At 45.9% G+C, this 19,867-nt stretch overlaps 2 protein-coding genes across 13 annotated transcripts in view; both read left to right on the top strand.

The window, feature by feature from the left end:
* The window catches only part of Nckap5 (NCK associated protein 5), a 926,583-nt gene extending 922,900 nt beyond the window's left edge, over positions 1-3,683 (top strand). For 4 of the 8 annotated variants that reach the window (XM_052736785.1, XM_052736787.1, XM_052736784.1 and 1 more), the window contains one exon: positions 2,302-3,683. In XM_052736785.1, the coding sequence (XP_052592745.1) occupies positions 2,302-2,580 (279 nt within the window). In that variant the 3' untranslated portion in view covers positions 2,581-3,683. Of the gene's footprint in view, positions 1-548; positions 691-2,301 lie in introns of those variants that run through there. The other 4 variants (XM_052736786.1, XM_052736792.1, XM_052736791.1 and 1 more) reach the window with 4 other exon arrangements.
* Positions 3,684-4,142: 459 nt separating this feature from the next.
* Lypd1 (LY6/PLAUR domain containing 1) overlaps positions 4,143-19,867 on the top strand; it is a 44,601-nt gene continuing 28,876 nt past the window's right edge. Inside the window, exons 1-4 of one of the 5 annotated variants that reach the window (XR_008217865.1) lie at positions 4,143-4,266; positions 4,457-4,663; positions 5,492-6,037; positions 6,856-6,969. Coding sequence is in view for 3 of the 5 variants with exons in the window: in XM_052736779.1 (XP_052592739.1) it covers positions 4,649-4,663; positions 5,492-6,037; positions 6,856-6,903 (609 nt within the window). In the remaining 2 variants the exon portion in view is untranslated. The other 4 variants (XR_008217864.1, XM_052736779.1, XM_052736782.1 and 1 more) reach the window with 4 other exon arrangements.

Here is a 19,867-nt window from a genome sequence, read left to right as displayed (position 1 = left end):
CCTAAAACTTGGCAGAACATTAAAAAGCACTTGCTTGAGTTCTTCCTGATGATGAAATCATTATCTATGCGCAGCTAGGAATCTGTGGACCAGCCCCTCACCATGGTTCCCAGGCAACCATTTAAGATTGAAAACCAGGTCTACAAGTAATACTTCAGCACATTGAGTAATTAAATGAACACTAATTCAAGGCATACGTCCAGATCTTCCTGTGAAATGACCCCACTCTCCAGTGGGGAACAGAGAAACCCCCAGCACTGGCCCTTGGAACACTAAAGTCATTCACTTCCATATCTCTTTTCTCTTTCTGTTGGGTACTTGGCATTTAAGAATCTCCAGGTCTTGACTGCGTCTGTCTGTCTGTCTCCATCAGTTTCCTCATGGCATTTCTAAGTCCAGTATAATCATATGGGGCATGGTGTGGGTAGTAGAAGAAACTGCATATATTCAAAATGATTTGACAGATCATTGAAATGAAAGATTAGGGTAACAAAATTTAAAAAACAATCATGATGATATTGTTGTCCTTTTTTTTTTTTTAACACAAGGGGATAGGTCCAACCAACAGAAAGCATAAAAGCCCCACACTCAGCCAGCCTGACATCAGATGCCACTCTGTGCCCTGCAGGGAAGCTGCAGCCAAGTGACCATCAGGATGAGCCTTGTTTCTGATCTTGTGTTCCTAGAAAAGTGAGTTTTGTTAGCAGTATTGTGTGTTTCCAAATAGCTATAGAAAAGGGTTTTGACTTCTTGCTACAGTGACTAAAGTTTGAGTTAATGGACATACTAAATATCGTGTGTGTGTGTGTGTGTGTGTGTGTGTGTGTGTGTGTGTGTGTGTGTACGGGTGCACATTTTGTTCATGCATATAGAGGCCAGAAGAAAACCTAAAGAGTCATTCCTCTAACACTGTCTATGTAGTTTGTTTTGCTTTGGATTTGGGGTGTGTTTTCTCTCTAAAGATGGGTTCTCACTGCCTTAGGACTCACCAAGTAGGCTGGGCTGGCTAGCTATGGAGCTCAGAGAATGTCCTTTCTCTGCTTCCACAGCACTTGGATGGCTAGTGTGTGCCACCACACCCATTTCTTTCAGATTGGTTCTGAGGATCAAATGCAGGTCCTTATTCTTTCAAGGAAGTAATACACTGAGTGAGCCATCTCCCCAGCCCAAGAGACCATTATTGGACTATTATACATCCTATATAAGAATGAAAACACTGTGTGCTGTATATAAGTAAGACTGTTGTATATCAACTAAAGTGAAATAAAACTTGTAAAGTAACCCATGGGCCAGAAAGCGAAAGGAAATGTTTACCTTGCAGGTTTGTGAGAGGCTAATCAAATCTCTTAAGTGTCTTTGTCCTGGTGGAGGCTGAACGGGCAGTAGCTCTTGCCATCATATTTGTTGCTGCTTTTCCCTGGGTAAGGTGGGATTCTTGCCTCAAAGAACAAAAGTTGATGGGAAATGCTTTAGAGACGTAACCACCCCACTCTTCTCTTTGCCTCTGGCATCTCTGCCTCCCTGTGTTCTCACCCCAGCCTGATAGCTACTTGAGCAGCTGAACACACTCATGCTTACAGAGTACCTACAATGATTGTCTAGTATAACTTCAGTATTTTATGGAGTCTTGGGGGGTATTAAGAACGTGCCACAAATACCTGGGGAAAAATTGGTATGGCTGGAGTCTTCTGGAAGGGAAGGGTTACTAAACTGCAGACCCGTTACATGGTTTTTATGCCTCTAGCCCTTCTGGAATAGGCAGCCAATGACTTGGAGCTCTCCTTCAAATATCTTAGGTGCCTAAAAGGGACAAAATTCAAACATGACAATATTCTTAACAAGCTTAATATGTACTTAAATTTTATGGCAATCTAAGGGATTTTATGCCTTTTCTCCCTGAATAACTATAACTTCTGGCTAAAACTCAATCCGTATCCCTTTCAAAAAAAAGTGCAAGGAATTTTATTAAGAAAACAGAGGGCTTTGAACCTTTGATAATGAAAAATATGACACTTTACCTGAGCAAATTTCAAATGGATCCATTTAAAATGAATTAAGTGGCACTTAACTGGTTTGCAAATTGAGATCTATTTATCTCAGTAAAATGATTAAAGTCTTGATTTATCCCTAAAATTAGCTTTATTATTGCATTTAATTACACTGAAAGATTGTTAAGGACTTGTAGGTTCCCTCTGTCCCTTTAAACTGTACTTTATTCCGACAATAATTGAATATCAGATAGGATAAATTGATTTTTTCCAAAGAATTATGTTTCTAATATTTTCCTCCTTTTTATTGCAGGAACTGAAACAAGTTGAAGAAACAAAAGAAGATCCTGAGAATAGATTATCTGAAATTTCCCTGGAGTCGTTCAATAAATTTAACAGCAATACTGTGATTTTATTAGGAACATCGAAGTCTCCAAGCACGGTTAAAGGACAAGAGGAGGAGGAAGGCCGGAAGACAGACGCGCCATCGGGTGACTCGGCCAAGCCTGGGGTGGACAACGTGGAGTCTCTCAGTGACTCTCTGTATGACAGCTTCTCCTCTTGTGCAAGTCAAGGTTCCCATGATGCCTAGGGGAGCACCCCTCAGTGAGACCTGAGCACAGAGCTGGGGGTGCAGGGAGCACTGACTCCAGAGAAGCTGAAGGCAGCCAGCACACACGAGTTTACTCCCCTAGTGGATTGATAAAGATCGCCGCGACTTACTGTGTTTCATGAGGATTAAAAGCAAAATATGATAGAGAATTCTCAATGTTTGCACTTTTTTTTTTTAGTATTTGTATAAAAGCTGTAAATTTGGGGGGAAGAGAAATTATATTTCTAGGGGGAGAAAGATAGCAATAAAAAGAGTTGGCGCCATGCTCTTGAAATGATGTATTAAGTTTTAGAAGTTGATAATATATTTAAAAAAAAAAACTCCAACTAAGGATTTTGTGAAGTTAATCATCCTGGTCCTCAAATTATTTGTGTGTACACTGTGTCAGTCTGAACATGGGGCCTGCAGAAAAGTTAGAGGGTTGAGGTAATCACTGTCTCTCAGAGTCTCATTTTGATTGACAATTTGAATGGTGGTCCAATTTCCAAATTGCCACTAGAAAGACTGACATTGTAATGCCATCCATTGGTAGTGCTTCTGCTGTGTGCAGAAGGGAGCAAGTCTTAGCAGGCTTCACCCCCAGCATCTTCCATCTTCTCCATTGTATTTCTCTACAATTCTGAGTGTTTGTTGACTTTTTTATTATCTCCCCGCTTTTTTAAATTAAAATCTGGGTACTCTATTTGCCATATCCACTTTATAGAAATAAATGAATGGTTGGTGCTATGAAAATTTCTTACTTTTTAATATCCTTTTTTCTATTAAAGACTGTTTATATGTGAGGATAAATTCTATTTTAAAGGTTACGTGTATTTTTTCTAGACGTGCACTATTTATAATTCCTCCTGTACAGAAGCCTGCAGACCGGGCAGAGTAGAGCTGTGTTTAGGACTTGTGCGGTTGCCTTAGCACACCTGTATCTTTATAGAGTATTGTATGACCAGTGTTATTTTATTTGTGCAATTTGTTGTATTTGGATTTTGTTATCCTAAATTCAAATTGTGTAAAGCATCTTTGTCTTTCAGACTTTAAAAATCCTTCTGTTGTTTCATTTCATTTCGGAATAAAAGTCCTATCACACCCTCTAAGAGCAGAAAAGAACTTTATTCAAGGAGCGATTGGTCCCGTGATTATCTTAATCACATCCCGAGCTTGCTCTGTGAATAGGTTTCCCTGAAGGAATAAATAAGCCGGCCCTTTTTGCTCCTGTAACAGTAATTCGAACAATTGTTAAGATCCACACTGCAGACAAGCAAGTAATGGTCAAAGCATCCCCGTCTCCCCAAGGAGTTAACCCGCTAGAAATGAAAGGAAGGGGGTGGGGGAGAATGAGCCCGAGGCGGCTGTGGACCGATCTCTGCAGAGGAATTACAAGAAAGTCATTTATGCCCCTTCCAGACCCGCTCTGCTGGCAGGGTGGGGAAATAAATGATCATAGCCCAGCCTGAGAGCACTTCCCCTCGGGAGGCACCTCGGGAGAGAGGTAGAGCTTAGCCACGGGGTTCCACTGAGGCTCCCAAATCCGGGGTGGTGGGGGTGGAAATGCGCGGGGTTGGGGGCGGGGGCACCAAGAGCTTCGGTTGCCAGCTCTTTGCACAGCACAGCCTTCTGCAAAGCTCCACCAGGAAGGAAAATTAGCACCGTGGTGTCCCGGGAATATGCAAGGTGGGTCGCTTGGCATTGTCAGAAAGGGGGTTGGGGGCTGGTGGCATAGGAGGGAGGCAACTGATGACCAAGTCCTGGGCGTGCAGAGCGCTGTAAGGAGTGTATACTCATAGCTGGTGGCTTGGGGGAGCTGGCAGCCCCATTCGCTTTTCAGTGAAAGAAAGCACAGATCCCGGTGTCCACTCGCCAGGATGGCTAGGCGACCAGGGCTGTGTCGCTGCATCCTCCAGCGGTGAGAGGATGGTCTGGCCAAGGGAGCCACCTGCGGTGGGGTCACCATCGTACTCGCAGGCATTCTGCCAGAAGATCGGGGTGACCTGTGTTGTGGGTTTCTCCCAGGAAGAGGCGCGGCTGCACCGGACACCCCAGGGAACTAGCGACCATGCAACTTTTCCAGGTGCACGGAAATACCTTTTCACCTTATCCCAGACAGTCACCCAGAGGGTGGTAGGTGATAGAAGACCCCGGGCTGCGTGGGTCTTCTATCACCTACCCAATTGCAGGGGTACTAGTTAGCACCGGGAGGGAACAGAGCACCTGGAAGGGAAAGGTATCCCAGTGTGCCGAGACCCAGCCCAGCACTCGGATCTCCGAGTTCTCACAGGACAGGTCCTGGCCTGGCGGCACCTGCTGCGCCCTAGTCACCTCTGTATTCCTAACCTCTCTAAATTACTACTCCCGAGCCCTGCAGGCTCTCCTTTCCAAGGAACTGGAGGAGGTAGGCTAAAAGGGTAGCAGAAGGGGGTGGGGACAGTAGAGAGACAGTCCCAGCCTTCCCCGCCCTCCACCCCCACCACAACTCAGCAGCCGTCACGTGGTACCCGGAGTGGGAGGGGTGGGGGCAGAAGAGGCGAGACTTTTTTGGGTGCCTGGGATCGCCAGTAGTTCTTCAAGCCTCAGCAGCCAACTCCTCCGGAGGCGCTGCGCTCCGCCCCAGGGAGCGCGAACCCGAGGAGCCTGGGACCAGCCTCTGGGAGCCCCGGGCTCGGGCGATGCGGGCGCCGCGGGCGACACCTGCGGCTCCTCTCGGTGGCAGCCGTCGCCTGGGCGGCAGCAGCGCAAACCTCGGCAGCTACAGACGCTGCGGCCCGGACAGCCTCCGCTGCTGTCGCCTCCGCTGCGGTCTCGGTCTCTGATGCTCCTGCCCGCTCCCGGCCCTGCCGATCCGGGAGGATGTGGGTTCTCGGCATCGCAGCAACTTTTTGCGGATTGTTCTGGCTTCCAGGTAAGAAGACGGAGAGGCCAGCAACCTGGCCAGACACGCTCATGCCATCTCTCCGCGTGCGTCCCTGCTCTAACCCCCCAGTGCGCCCATCTGGGGTCCGCGCTGCGCTGGGGCTACCCGGCGGGAGTTTGGTGCTGGAAACTGAGACCCAGAGGCGCCAGACTGGGACTCTCTCCAAGTCCCGCGCTGCAGGAGAGCGGCAGATTGGCACGACTCTCAGCTGCAGCTGCTTGGGGTACACAGTCGGGGATGCAGAGCTGGGAGTGGGGAGGGTCCTTGAGCCAGGCAAGAAGGGAAAGGGGGAGACAAACCTCTAACCTACTCAAGTTATCAAGTGTTTGTGGCCACCTAAGGGAGCGACGACGCGGACAGGTGAGCGACACACCGGACAACCTACAGCTAGGGGCGGGGGACGGCCCTCCCAGGCTGAGTTATCTGTGCTCTGCGTATGATCCGTGGGGTGCTAGGAAGGGACACACTGTGAGCGCTGGACATGGAGTCCAAAGAGAAGCTCCCAGATCGGAGGAGAGCAACCAGGCAGATATGGTAAGGCTGGACCTAGTCCCTGATCATGGACTCTAAGCTATTAGAGTTTGTTTTTGTTTTTTTTCCCCCAACAGCCATGTTTTTTATTTTTTGTTTTTAAGGGGCAGGGGGATGGAGAAGCCAGGTCTAAAGGGACTGTAGTGTAGCGGTCCCGGGAAGGGCGAGCACACACACACACACACACACACACACACACACACACACACACACACCACGTGCACACACCATATACTCGCCCACCCTCAGCAGCTGCTCCCCTCACTGATCACAAGAAGAGACTCCGAACCAGCCGGAGGACTTGAGGCTCATGGACACTTGGCATGCAGCGCCTCCTTTCAGGTTGCAGGGTGGTCGCTAGGAAGCCTCGGAGCCCCAGCCTATGAATGCTGACTTCCAAGATTAAATAAATAAAACCGAAAAGGCGTCAGCGAATGCAATTATGAATGGTGCCAAAATAGTAATTAACCAATTTGTAACCAATTAGCAATTAGGCTCAGACAGGAGCTGAAGCTTGAATCCTGGGGTTTTGACCTCTCACCCTTCCCTTTGCAACAACTTGAAGAAAAGCATGAGGGGTGTTACAGGAGCTGTTTGTGTCTTGAGAAGGAATTTAGGGTCTCCGGCAGGGCTTTATCCTGCTAGGAACCGGTGCCGCCGCCCCCTGCCGGCTTCAGGCGCTGCCAGCCCTACTGAAGATCCAGAGGCCAAAAGCCCTCGCTGTCTGGGGCTGTACATGGTGATACAGCCCAGCCAGGGTGTGCTCTGTGCAAGCCAGATCTTAACTAGTGCTTCTGAACCCCACCTCATCTGCCCCGCAGGGCTGGCGCTGCAAATTCAGTGCTACCAGTGTGAAGAATTCCAGCTGAACAACGACTGCTCGTCCCCTGAGTTCATCGTAAATTGCACCGTGAACGTTCAAGACATGTGTCAGAAAGAAGTGATGGAGCAAAGTGCGGGTAAGCTGGGCCGCTCTTTCCCCCTCCAACCGCCATCTAGGGCTGGGGATAGAGGGTGTTAAATTACACAGGAAAAGACACTGACTGATTCGACATACGTGCGTGCATGTGCGTGCACGCACGCGCGCACATGTGCGAACACACACACACATACACACACTGGTTAGCAGATTTACTTTTTACAGTTCTGGGAAAACGAAGAGTTGGAAGTTACTTTAACCTCATTAGAGTTAATTACCAGGGCTTCTCCCCAAGGGATTCCGGAGGAGAAGTCATTGTAAATCAGTAGCTTGCTTTCTTTTTTTTTTTTTTCTTTCTTTCTTTTTTTTCTTTTTCTTTTTTTTTTTTTTTTTTTTTTTTTTTAATTTACTCCCTTCACCTTCCTGGACTAAAAAGCTGATCAGGGTGGTGAAAAAAAAAAAAATATATGGATAACTGGTCCCAGCTCCAGCAGCTAGACAGTAGCCTGTGAGCGATGTCAGCCTGAAATATGAAGCTACTTCAAGTTCCCAGAGGTCAGAACTTGAAAAATGTGTTTTGTCAGAGCGCCGCACCATATTTCTTTGAAGAACACTATAGGATCTTTATTTAATTTTAGAACTAATGCATCAAATTCTAGGCACAAATTGCCAAGATCTTTCACGGGGAGGGTTATCCCCCACCCCCACCCCCAGCAGCTTAGCTATTGGCTATCTGAGCAAAGAGCCTGGATGTTATGCAGCGGAAGAAGGGAGTTAGATGGAACAGACTTCACTCTAGCTCATAAGTCTGTTGAGAGGTGGAATCCCACCCACCCTGGAGTTAGAATTAAAAACTCACCCCCAAAATGGAACCAGAACTTTGAGAAAATAAAGGAAGCCATGGCTTTGATTCCAAGGTCAAGTAGAGATTTTGCTGCTTAAAGGCTGTTGGAAAGAAAGGAAATACCATCTTGGGATGAATGACATTGAGTGAGCCTTGTTCCTTTTCAGCCCAACAAGGTGCCCACAGAGCTCCATGGGGGGATTAGAACAATTGATTCACCTAACTCTCTGGCAAAACAATGCAGGGGGCTAGCACTGAAGACAGCACCTTGGCAAAGCAGTTTCCTCATGGGTAGGGTTTGGAGGTATCTTGTGAACGTCTTGGTTGCTTAGGGAGCATATCTGCCAGCCCTCCATAACACTGGGCTATGATGTGAGCGTATGTGTGTTATTTTTTGTATGTGTGTGTGTGTAGTATGCATGTATGCATGCATACACATTCACATTTGTTGGCACATGACTATATGTAGGTGCACACACACACTTTTTTTGACATGTTATGTGTATGTGGTATTCGTGCCTGTGGAGATACATATTGGCATGTACGGAGACCAGAGGTTGATATCCTTGTCTTCCTTGATTGTGCTCCATCTTATATATTGAGGCAGAGTCTTTTACTTGAACCCAGAGCTCACCAATTCTAACTAGACCACTTGCTCCAAAGATCCCAGATCTCTGGCTCCTGCAGCCGGGGTTACAAGCAGGCATCTCACTTGCCCTGCTGACATTTACATGCGTGTTTGGGATCTGAACTCTGGTCCTTACACTTGCCTGGCACGCACTTCATCTGCTGAACCGTCTCCCTAAACCCTTTGTGGATGGCTGTATAGGCTGCTTCGTAGTGCATTATTGGCTCAAGGGTGGGTACCTTGTCCCCAAATCACTCCTGTGAGAAGTCTGAGATACAACTGCTCTCAAGAATGATGTACCCTCCCCCTCCAAAACCAGCAAGCATTGTTTTAGCATCTGGTATTCCTGCTATTAAAAACAGTAGGACAACACAAAAATTAATGATGATTCTACAGCTAAGATGGATGTGCATTATTTTTGTATGAGTGGTTTTCTTTGCACTGTATTTTACCTGAGCCAAGCATTTCTTGTTCTTTGAGTATCTGCAACCCTCTTCCATGAGATAGGTTTGAGGCAGACATGATGGGAGATATTTGCATGCCTTAAGAAATTCTTCAGGATCCTCAAAACCGCTGCTTTGTGTTTCACAAGCTGGAATGTGACTGAGAAAAGCAGTTATCAATCTGATGTATTCTCAGAAGGGTGCTTCGGAGAAACACCTCTTGTCTATGTATACCTCCAAGATGACGGTGACACACTCCCTTTTGAAGTGCTGTTTTTCATCTTGCTTCATCCTCTTCTACAAATCATACTATAGAAAAGCAGAGCGCACCTTATTACTTCCGTATTGCCCACAGAAAGCTACCAGCGAGTCCTGAAGGAAGTCCCTGGTTTAGGGTGCTTGTTGTTTAGTAACACAGTCAAGTTGCTTCCTGTCTCCAAACAAGGGGTCAATGGCCACAGGGTACAGGACATAGACCACAGGTCTAAATATGAAGAAAAACTAAGATCAAAGCAGTGTGTGTGTGTGTGTGTGTGTGTGTGTGTGTGTGTGTGTGTGTTTCTGAGAGTGTGTGTGGCATATGTATGTGTATGCTCTATATGCATGTGTTTTATGTGTATATTCACAACACATGTACATATACGAGGGTGCACACACTCATGAAGGAGCAGGTGGAAGCCAGGTGGACATCCAGCTCTATCACACCCCACTTTTTCCCTTAACACAAGGTTTCTCACTGATTGTGGAGCTAGTCGGGCAACCAGCAAGCTTCAGAGATTCTCTTGTCTCAGTCCCCCGTAGCATTAGGGTTGCAAGCACGCACGGCCACACACTTAGCTTTTTTTTTAACTTGGATGCTGGGATCTGAACTCAGGTCTTCATCTTGTGCAGCAAACACTCTTCCTCACTAACCTCCAGTATCCCCAGCCCCAATCCTGATGTCTAGAGAAACAGAAGCAATTGATGGATCCAATGGAAAACTGGTCATGGGGAGTATCTCAGTTTTTGCTCGTTTGTTTCCTATAACAGAATAGACTGACAAAATTAACTGAAGGCAGAGTTGATTTTTAGCTCACAGTTCAAGGTACAGTCCACTCGGTCACAGCCACAGCAGCAGGAGCTGGAGGGAACTGGTCATCTCGCACACACTCGGAACAGAGCTGGTGCTCTGCTGTTCTCCGTGATTACAGTCCAGAGACGCAGTCAGGGACACAGTCAGGAACACTCGTGACTAAGGTGTCTCTTTCCATGTAAAGTGACACAAAGATAACCCCCCACAGCCGTGCCCAGGGGCCCTGTCTGTTGAATGATTCTAGATCCCATCAGGTTGACACTAACCATCACAGGGGTGCATATTAGTCATAAATGAATGCAAGGCATTCGGAGCAGGAATTTGTTGGTAGCCTGGCAGATGTGGTTACTGTTTCCATTGGTGGTGCTTGCTTATTTTTTATTTATTTATTTATTTCCCTCAACAGAAAGCAACGTCTTGGGACTGTTATCTTGAAGGCATTCCATATTAAATTTCATGTAATCGTTCTAGACCAGTCAGTTTGATTTTTTTGCCAACAAGGACGGGGAACAACTTTGGTTGCTAAGTGACCACAGTATAATAAAACTGTGGCAACATGAACTAACTTCCATAGTAGGTACTGTGTGTTTGGCTCAGCCCTTAGCACTAGCTAAGGTGGTGTCTCAGGAAACGGGAGCCTCTTCATGATGACTGATTTCCTATACTTCAACCAGATGGCCTGGGATTGCATTGCTTTGCCAAGTTCACCCCCAGAAAGAAAGCAGGGCCTGTTAAGTGGTCCCGTTAGGAATCGAAGTCTGAATTCCTTCATAACATAGACTATGCTGAGACTCTTAGTGCATCAGAGTGGAAGAGGCTCAGAGATTCTAACCTAAGAGCATCTAGGTGTCTTCCTGGAGTTCTGTTGGGCTTCACTTGACTGGCCCCTTCCCCTTGAAGATGCTCATTCTCTGCGTCTGTGGTCTATGTGGCCATGGGTCATTTCTAAACTCTTCCAGAGACTGTGGGATGCTCCACGTTGAGGTACTGATTGGGCTACCCTTTCTATGTTATAAAGAAACAAAAGAACATCTTTACAAAGTTGTATGTCTGGCCCTAGTCCAGCAGCCCATTGTGACTCTGTAGCTCTTGACATGTGCTTCCTGACCAAACGCATTTGCTGCAACGCCCCCGTCAGCCTCTGACAGAGGGGAATGTACCACCATATACACCCGAGAAGATAACTTGGGCAAAATTCTAAGGACTGAGGCGATTTATTTATTTATTTATTTCTGTCAAGTTCATCTGGCAGGCCAAGTGGACAGACCACAAGGTGGATATTGAAAGAATCAGAAAGTCAACGGGGAGGAATTTCAAAGTTTTGAGTGTCCTGTGGACTGGCATTTTTCAATAGCTATAGAAATACCAAGGCTTTAAACAGACTAAGAAATCTTAATGAACCAACCTAACCTGACATTAAGCAGTAATGAAAGACAATCTCCCTGCCTGCCCCATCCCCCAGTACCAGCAATATGATATGTCCAGGCCTCCAGCTGGTCTTTCCTGGCTTAAGTCTGCAAACCCAGCTCTTACGAATTCTGAGGAAGGTAAATTTAATTTCCATGGAGGTATACTTAAAATTAACCTTTGCCTGTCCTCTAGAGAGGTGCTCCGGCTAGGATCTGAAGTTATTTCATGATGCTCTTTTCCCCTTGGTCATTTCTGGAATAATAAACTGTGGGCTGTGAGGAAGAGAAGTTTCCTTGTCCTTCCTAATTGATGGTTAAACGCTTTCATGACTAATGACTCTCTACCAGCTCTGCTCTTCATGGGCTGGTGTTTCTAAGCAGCGTCCTTGAGAATCACATTTATTTTGCTTATTTATCATTGCATTCCATAAAAATATTTCAAATATTGATTTTCATTTCAGAAGAGGCGCCTCCCCCCAACCTTCCAGTATGAATTTTTAAACCAGGATATAAAGAATACGAATTTGCATTTGTTTGACAGTGCAATCTTGTAATTAGAGTTTTTCCTCTTGACTAGATACAGTGAAAGGGGCATAATTTAATTTTTATAGACTAGCCAATTTCTGCCCTTCCTAAAATATAGCTCTGTCAGTGAGCAAAGTGTTACAGGTTCTCCTAAACCTTATTTAAAAGTTAAATGCAGTATATTGAGAGAAAGTTCATGGTCTGAATCAGTAACCTGATCGATCTCCTCACCCATCCTTGCAATACGCATTAATCTATTTGTCTGTTTTGCAATACAAGAGTTACTGATTTACATGCCATCTTGCATCTCCATTATGGCTGGATAAGGAATGGCTGTTTTCCTTTTGGATTAGTTAGCTGCTCATTAAGTTAGACAAGGTTGGCTCCAGGCATTGGCTAGGTTCATTCCGTGTCTTATTTTCTCCTGAGTTAAATGAGGGGATGGCAAGAGAGGGATGGGTGGACATCTGCTCCTGGTGAAGGGAAAGGTAACTGCTTGAGGAAACTGATGTCTCCTCAAGTCTGTCTGTGCTTAGTTTTACCAAGTTTTAAACGCGGGTTCTATTTGTCCTTGTGGGCTTGTCAGAAAGGAAGCGTACTCTACTTGTCAATTTTATATCACAGTACAACTGTCCGTGGATTCTCTTTTTCAAGCTATACACAGGAAGGAACTGGGGAGATGGCTCAGTGGGTAAGAACACTTGCCACTTAAGCATGAGAACCTGAGTTCAGATCTCAACAGCCAAGTAAAAGGCAGGACATTGTGGTGCAGGTCTTAAATTCCAGCACTTGGGAGGCAGAGGCAGGTGGATCTCTAAGTTGTGTGCCATCCTGGTCTGTAGAGTGAGTTCCAGGACAGCCAGGGCTACATGGTAAGTCCCTGCCTCAAAACAGAGAAACCAACAAAAGCCTGATGGGGTCATACTGCCTGTAACTCTAGCACTGAAGAGTAGAGATGGACAGATCTAGGAGCTCATTCACAAATCAGCTTACCTGAAAATACAACATCCAGATTCAGTAAGAGACACTGTTGCTAGGAAAGGAGGCAGGATTAAATAGAGGGCACCCAAGGGCCTCTTCTGACTTCCATCCATATGCACACAGACACATGTACTCACATACATTCACACATGCATGCATATATACATGAATGCACCACAGACACACACATAAATACAAAATGATATATATGCAACCAAACATACACAGAATGGCATATGTATGCATGTTTACATTTTTTTACATCATTCACTGTGTTTCTTAGGGTAATACATAGCTATAATTCTTCTTTTTATTTATTTTATTTTTTTATTTTACAATACCATTCATTTCTACATATCAGCCACAGATTCCCTTGTTCTTCCCCCTCCCGCCCCCCTCACCTTCCCCCCAGCCCACCTCCCATTCCCACCTCCTCCAGGGCAAAGCCTCCCCCGTGGACTGAGATCAACCTGGTAGACTCAGTCCAGGCAGGTCCAGTCCCCTCCTCCCAGGCCGAGCCAAGCGCCCCTGTATAAGCCCCAGGTTTCAAACAGCCAACTCATGCAATGAGCACAGGACCCGGTCCCACTGCCTGGATGCCTCCCAAACAGATCAAGCCAATCAACTGTCCCACCCATTCAAAGGGCCTGATCCAGTTGGGGGCCCCTCAGCCATTGGTTCATAGTTCATGTGTTTCCATTCATTTGGCTATTGGTCCCTGTGTTTTATCCAACCTTGGTCTCAACAATTCTCGCTCATATAAACCCTCCTCATTCTCGCTAATTGGACTCCTGGAGCTCCACCCAGGGCCTAGCCGTGGATCTCTGCTTCCAGATCCCTCAGTCATTGAATGGGGTTTCTAGCACGACAATTAGGGTGTTTGGCCATCCCATCACCAGAGTAGGTCAGTTCAGGCTGTCTCTCGACCATTGCCAGTAGTCTATTGTGGGGGTATCTTTGTGGATTTCTGTGGGCCTCTCTAGCACTTTGCTTCTTCCTATTCTCATGTGGTCTTCATTTATCATGGTCTTTTATTCCTTGTTCTCCCTCTCTGTTCTTGATCCAGCTGGGATCTCCCGCTCCCCCAAGCTCTCTTTCCCTCGAACCTCGCCCTTCATTTCCCCCACTTATGTCCAGGCTGTTCATGAAGATCTCTTCCATTTCTCCGTCATTGGGCGATCCCCGTGTCTTTCTTGGGGTCCTGTTTTCCAGGTAGCCTCCCTGGTGATATGAGTAGCAGTCCAGTCATCCTTGTTTGACATCTAGTATCCTCCTATGAGTGAGTACATACCATGTTTGTCTTTCTGAGTCTGGGTTACCTCACATCAGGATGATTTTTTCTAGATCCATCCATTTGCCTGACATAGCTATAACTCTTCTTTGTGTGCATGTTCCTGTTCTCACATGTTTCTGTATGTACATTTATGCACAACTCTTGTGTGAAGGCTGAAAAACAACACTGGGTGTCGTTCCTCAGGCATCTTCTATTTTTTTGTTTGAAATGGGGTCTCTCATTGGCCTGGTACTTTAATAAATTGGCTGTCCAAGCTGGTGTCCAAGCTTCCAGGGATCTGCCCATTTCTACCTCCCATCTTTCCATCACTGGTCTCTGTGTGTGTGTGTGTGTGTGTGTGTGTGTGTGTGTGTGTGTGTGTGCGCGAATGTGGCACATTGTTCCTGTGGAGACCAGACATAACTCACGGAAATCAGTTCTCTCCTTCCACCATGTGGATTCTGGAGTAATCCACTTCGGGCAGGAAGGCTTGGCTCCTCCTCCTGCCGAGCCATCCCTCACCCACCCCATGTCTCTTTTCCTCTTCCTCCAGGATTCCTACCGTCTCTTTTTAGACAACCACCGGCAGTTCTGCTTTCCTACACTAACTTCAGTTTGAATCAGTCAGACGGATCATAGAGAATATAAAGTAACTGGAGGACAAAAGGTTTAAAATTTCCCCTCGGGCCAGGGAGATGGCCCGGTGGGTAAAAGCACTTGCTCCCAAGTCTGACTGTCTGAATTTGACCCCTGGAGCCCATGTGGGGAAAGAAACGAACTGCAAGTTCCTCCACACACAAGCATACAAGATAAGGACACAGTAAAATATTTTTTTAATCGCCATAGTTTAATGTTGACCAGGGAAACTTACTTCATTGGAAGAAAAAACTGTTAGAATAAAAATGACTCCAAAGCTATGATGATCACTCAGTTGGTGATGTTTCTGCCATGTAAGCATGAGCGTGAGGACCTGAGCTTAATTCTGAGACCCCATGATTAAAACAAACAAACAAACAAACAAACAAAACCAGAAACAAAAATGGAAACATTCCTGGCACGCATCGTGTTAAGCTGTCCTAATTCTGACATGTGTCTGGGACGTGGGGGTGGAAACCGTGGAGCTCACTGGACAACCTAGCCTGCTCTGCTAGGCCAGTGAGAGACCCTCTCTCAAGAAACAAAGTAGACAATGCCTGAAGAATGACAGTACACACACACACACACACACACACACACACACACACACACACAGAGAGAGAGAGAGGCTGGGGAGGGGCAGGATTCCAACATCAAAACAGATATTCACACATAGATATTCACATATACTAATACCAGGCTCACTAAGAAGGCTTCCATGTCAACCCGAGTAAAATTATGAACTGTGAGGGAAGGGAGTCTGTGCTATGAACATTGATATCCTGCCCCTTTTCCTTCTGGGATGCTAAATAAAACACCTTTCTCTTTGGGGCAAGACATTTTGCCATTCAACTTGCTCTCTACGCTCTCCAGATCCATCCGTCTTGGTAATGCAGTAGGCAGAGCTGGCTGCTGGGAGGATTTTCGGGAGAATATCATAGGCCTTTGGTCCCTTGGACTCTCCAGTAAGCGGAGCATTTGTTTACGTTAAGTTTCCAACTGAACAGGCAGCCGGGGCTGACCTCCCATCTTAGTAGATGAAAGGCTTGAGGATTGATCCAGCTCTCCCCATCACGCTAATTCCTCCCACTACAGTTTCATGAAAGCTTCCTTCATTGATGGTTTTCCTAATGAGTTTAAACAGAGAGGCTTCAAAGCTGGGTCTGTTTTCCCAAGTGGAAAGGAGATGAAGAATGAAAACAAAACACACCGCTTCCTTTGAAGTGCGAAAGGGATAACGGCTTCCCTTATGGATTCCCCCAAAAAGCCCAAATCTGCATCCTCTTGGATTGTGTATCCCTCCTTCCTTTCCTCACTTCATTCTTTTCTTAATTTTTTAAAAAAAGGCTGACTTTCTAATTCCCAAGCTGGCAAAGGTTTCTTAGTCCAGTGTGTGAGAAGGAACATCTGCCATGCTTAGCCTACTTTTGCTTCTGTGACTGTGATAAAAGACTCTGACCAACTGCAACTTAGGAGAGGAAGGGTCTACCCAGCTTATAGTTCCAGGTCCTGGCCCATCACTGAGGAGACATCAAGGCAGAGACTCGGCACAGTTACACCCACAGCCGCCAACAGAGAGCAATGCTCACTACTCCTGCTCAGCCCAGAATACCGTGTTACCCACAATCCAGGGTGGTTTCTCCTACTTCAGTCCAGACAGTTACCCACAGACGAACTGACTTACATCATTCCTCAGTTGTGACTCTCTTCCCAGGTGACTCTAGATTGTGGCACACTGACATTTTAAACTGACCGTCACAGTGCTCACCTGATGAAAAGGGCCTGGATTCCATTCATTGAGAGAGTGTCACATCCCCGACTTTTCATGCTTGAGAAGTTGTGTGCAAGAGTAAAAACAGACCACCTACATTCTTAAGTGAGACAGTAGGAGTATGTAGCCTGTGCTCACGGAACGGTCGGAAACGAATAAATAGGTCTCCATAGATGGGCTGGGGGTGGAGTTCAGTTGGCAGAGTCCTTTGTAGTACACACAGGCTCCGGTTTCCATCTGCAGTACCACGTAACACCAGTATGATGGTGCCTGTCTATAGTTCCAGCTCTTAGGAGGTGAAGGTAGGGAGAGCAAAAGGCCAAGATCATCCTCAGCTACATAGAGAGTTGCAGGCGAGCCTGGGCTACATGAAATTCTGTCTCAAAAATAGATGCATTAAATAACATCTAAAAAGAGGCCACATCTGGCCTTGTTTTAGGCACTAAAACATCGAAAGAATAGCCCAGGGGTCTTAGTTCAACTTACTTTTCCTGCTGAGGGTACTTGATTTAAGTGTTTAACTCCTGACAGTGGTGTCCCAGTAATTAGTCTGCCAAGCTCACAATGACATGATATTGTCACATGATATTGGGGGATCTTACACCCAAAGAGGCTAGGTAGGTAAGTTGCTCAAGACTATACTAGGGTGAGGAACAGAATCCTCTTCCTCCCCCAAGGCCTTCCCAATCACCATGCTAACATTCTCTGGTCTGCTTTTTTCTTTCTCTATTCCCCATTGCTTTTATTTATTTAGTTAGTTAGTTAGTTAGTTAGTTATTCATTTATTTATTTGATTGTGTGTGTGTGTGTGTGTGTGTGTGAGAATGGATGTCTTTCTCTCTTGCTCTCTATTCAAGACAGGATTTCTCACTGAACATGGAGCTCACAGGTTCATTTAAGATGGCTGGCCAGTGATCCCTAGGGACCCTCCTGGTCACCTCCTTGGTGCTAGAATTATAGGTACCCAGTGCTCTGCCTGTCTTTGTATGTGGACACTGCGGATTGGAAGTCAAATCCTTGTGTTTGTGTGGCAAGCACTTTATACTATACTTTAAGCCATCTCGAGTGATCTCCTTTTATAACTTTAAGAACAATTTTTAAAAATTCTGTTCTCTAACTATATGTTAGCTGGAGAACAACTTGTGGGGGCTATTGCTCCCCTTCTACCATCTTGGGGATTGAATTCAAGCCGTCAGATTTGGCGGCAAGTGTCTTTACCCACCTATCTGGCCAACCTCTTCAGAAGAGATTAATTAGTAGATAACTCACATACCATAAGGTTCACTGTTTTAAACTTCAGAATTTGGTGGATTTTAGTAAATTGACAAGGCTTTATACCAGCCATCCTATTTTCCCTCTCCTCCGACCCCTGGAAACCATGCATTAATTTCCTGTTGTATGTATTTGTCTATTCTGGACATTATATGTAAGTGGAATTATACAATCATGGCCTTTTGTGAGCAGTTGATTATGTGTGTATGTGTGTGTGTGTGTGTGTGTGTGTGTGTGTGTGTGTGTGTGTGTGTGATGGTAAATGTGTGCTGTTTCTGTGGCTGACTCCTGAGAGCACATTTTTCCTTCTTGCAAGTGTATGCATGTAGAGAGGCATCTAGATGAGGGATCTAGAAACATCAAGATAACAGAGTGTGGCAGAACATGGAGGGACTCAAGAGCATTAGAACCCCACTGGCCGATAAAACAGTTTGCTGAACTATGGCATCACCTGCACCACACCTGTCCAGTGAGCTGTGGGAAGAGGAATTTATGTGCCTGAAACATATTCTCTGTGCCAAGCACCAAGGTATCCAGCCATTAGATAATCATCTACTTTCTCTTGAGAAGATACTGAATTCCTTTAGGCTAAAACAAGAATCCTCAGGGACAATAAATGGGCAGTTATTGATTTCTGAAGCCCTTGTTCAGGATAAGGTCTTGTGACATCACCTTCAAGCCAGAATCCTCCGTAGTCCAGACTTTCCTTGACCAGGAGGACTATCTGGTCCACCACTTCTGTTGGACAGATGAGTTAGCTATGACCTTGAGACACTGCTCTTTGGACTGGCTGGAGCATCTTGACACATCAATTTCCTCCCTTGAGAAGGCTAGAGGGTAGAGCACATGAAGAGAGAATCCTGGGGGAAAATTTCAGCCAAGGAAACCAGATAAATGTGTCATTTCCAATGAATACCTGCTGAAGTGTAGCTGAATCTGATTACAGCTTCCCAGGCCAGCCTGCTTACCCCTTGAGTGGGGAAAATGCCATTTCTTCTCTGGAAGATGAAACCTTGTTCCTTCCTGCCTTATAGTTTCCATTGTGGTTGTGACTGTTTCAGAGGAAAGGGAAGAATTGCTGGTAGAAAGTGAAACAATCACTTCCTTTGCTAACCCCCAGGAGGCCACATCTGTAACTAGGAGGCTCGAATCTGGGGTGAGCACTGGAAATGTAGCTTAGTTGGTAAACACTTAAAACTCTGGGTTCAATCTCCGGAACCACATAAACCTACAAGGCATGTAAGCCTGTAATCCCAGTTTCCAGGGAGTGGAGGCTGGAGGTTCGGAAGTTCAAGAACATCCTTGACAACATAGCAAGTTTAAGGTCTGCCTGGGCTATATAAGACAATAAACAAACAGGCAACAACAGAAATCTGGGGTGAGTTTGCCTGGGGACAAGCCGAAGAAATCTGGTATGTGTCGTTAATTCTTTCTAGATGAGGTAAACTTTGGGCTGTGGCGACACTGTATTACATAAGCTATTTTCTTCCGCCACAGTTTCAGGCCATGCATGTTCTCTTATTAATAAATCGCTACCAACCCTCTCTGGTTGCCGCCAACACTATAAAGCCAAGCAGGACATGGACCAAATTTAGTGCAGAAGATAAGGTGAAGCCATTGAAAGTTTGTAATAAATTGCCTTCTTTTAAAAAAGAGGATGTGTTAGAGTCAAGCGGTGATGGCTCAAGCCATTGATTTCAAAAGGTTTATGACTTCGCCAGCCCTGAGCCTGATCCCCATGTGGAAGTGATAAAGAGGTGTATTATTTTAAGGAAGTTGTGATGCTTGGTCCAGTGCGTTTCATTTCTCACTGGACATGGACAATAGCTTTTTATGTTTTTTCTATTTCTTGGACTTGTTCTCGAATGGAGACAGTGCCAGGGGCGGGTGGCGCCAGGCAAAGCTCTCAGCCGGCCATGGTGGGAGCATGCTGCCTGTGGGATGAATGTGAATGCATATAGCAGTCCAGGCTGCCCTCCACAGTGGCTTGTTCGAAGGGCATTAGCAGAAGCAGGTGTACGAGGCTAGGCAGTGGCGTTTATGCACTTTTATTGCTTATG

This window comes from Peromyscus californicus, unplaced genomic scaffold (genome assembly GCF_007827085.1).
Source record: "Peromyscus californicus insignis strain IS unplaced genomic scaffold, ASM782708v3 Scaffold_14__1_contigs__length_90479793_seg_2, whole genome shotgun sequence".
NCBI lineage: Eukaryota > Metazoa > Chordata > Mammalia > Rodentia > Cricetidae > Peromyscus > Peromyscus californicus.
The sequence above is the reverse complement of the archived record's forward strand: the minus strand, read 5'-3'. Positions and strand labels throughout refer to the sequence as shown.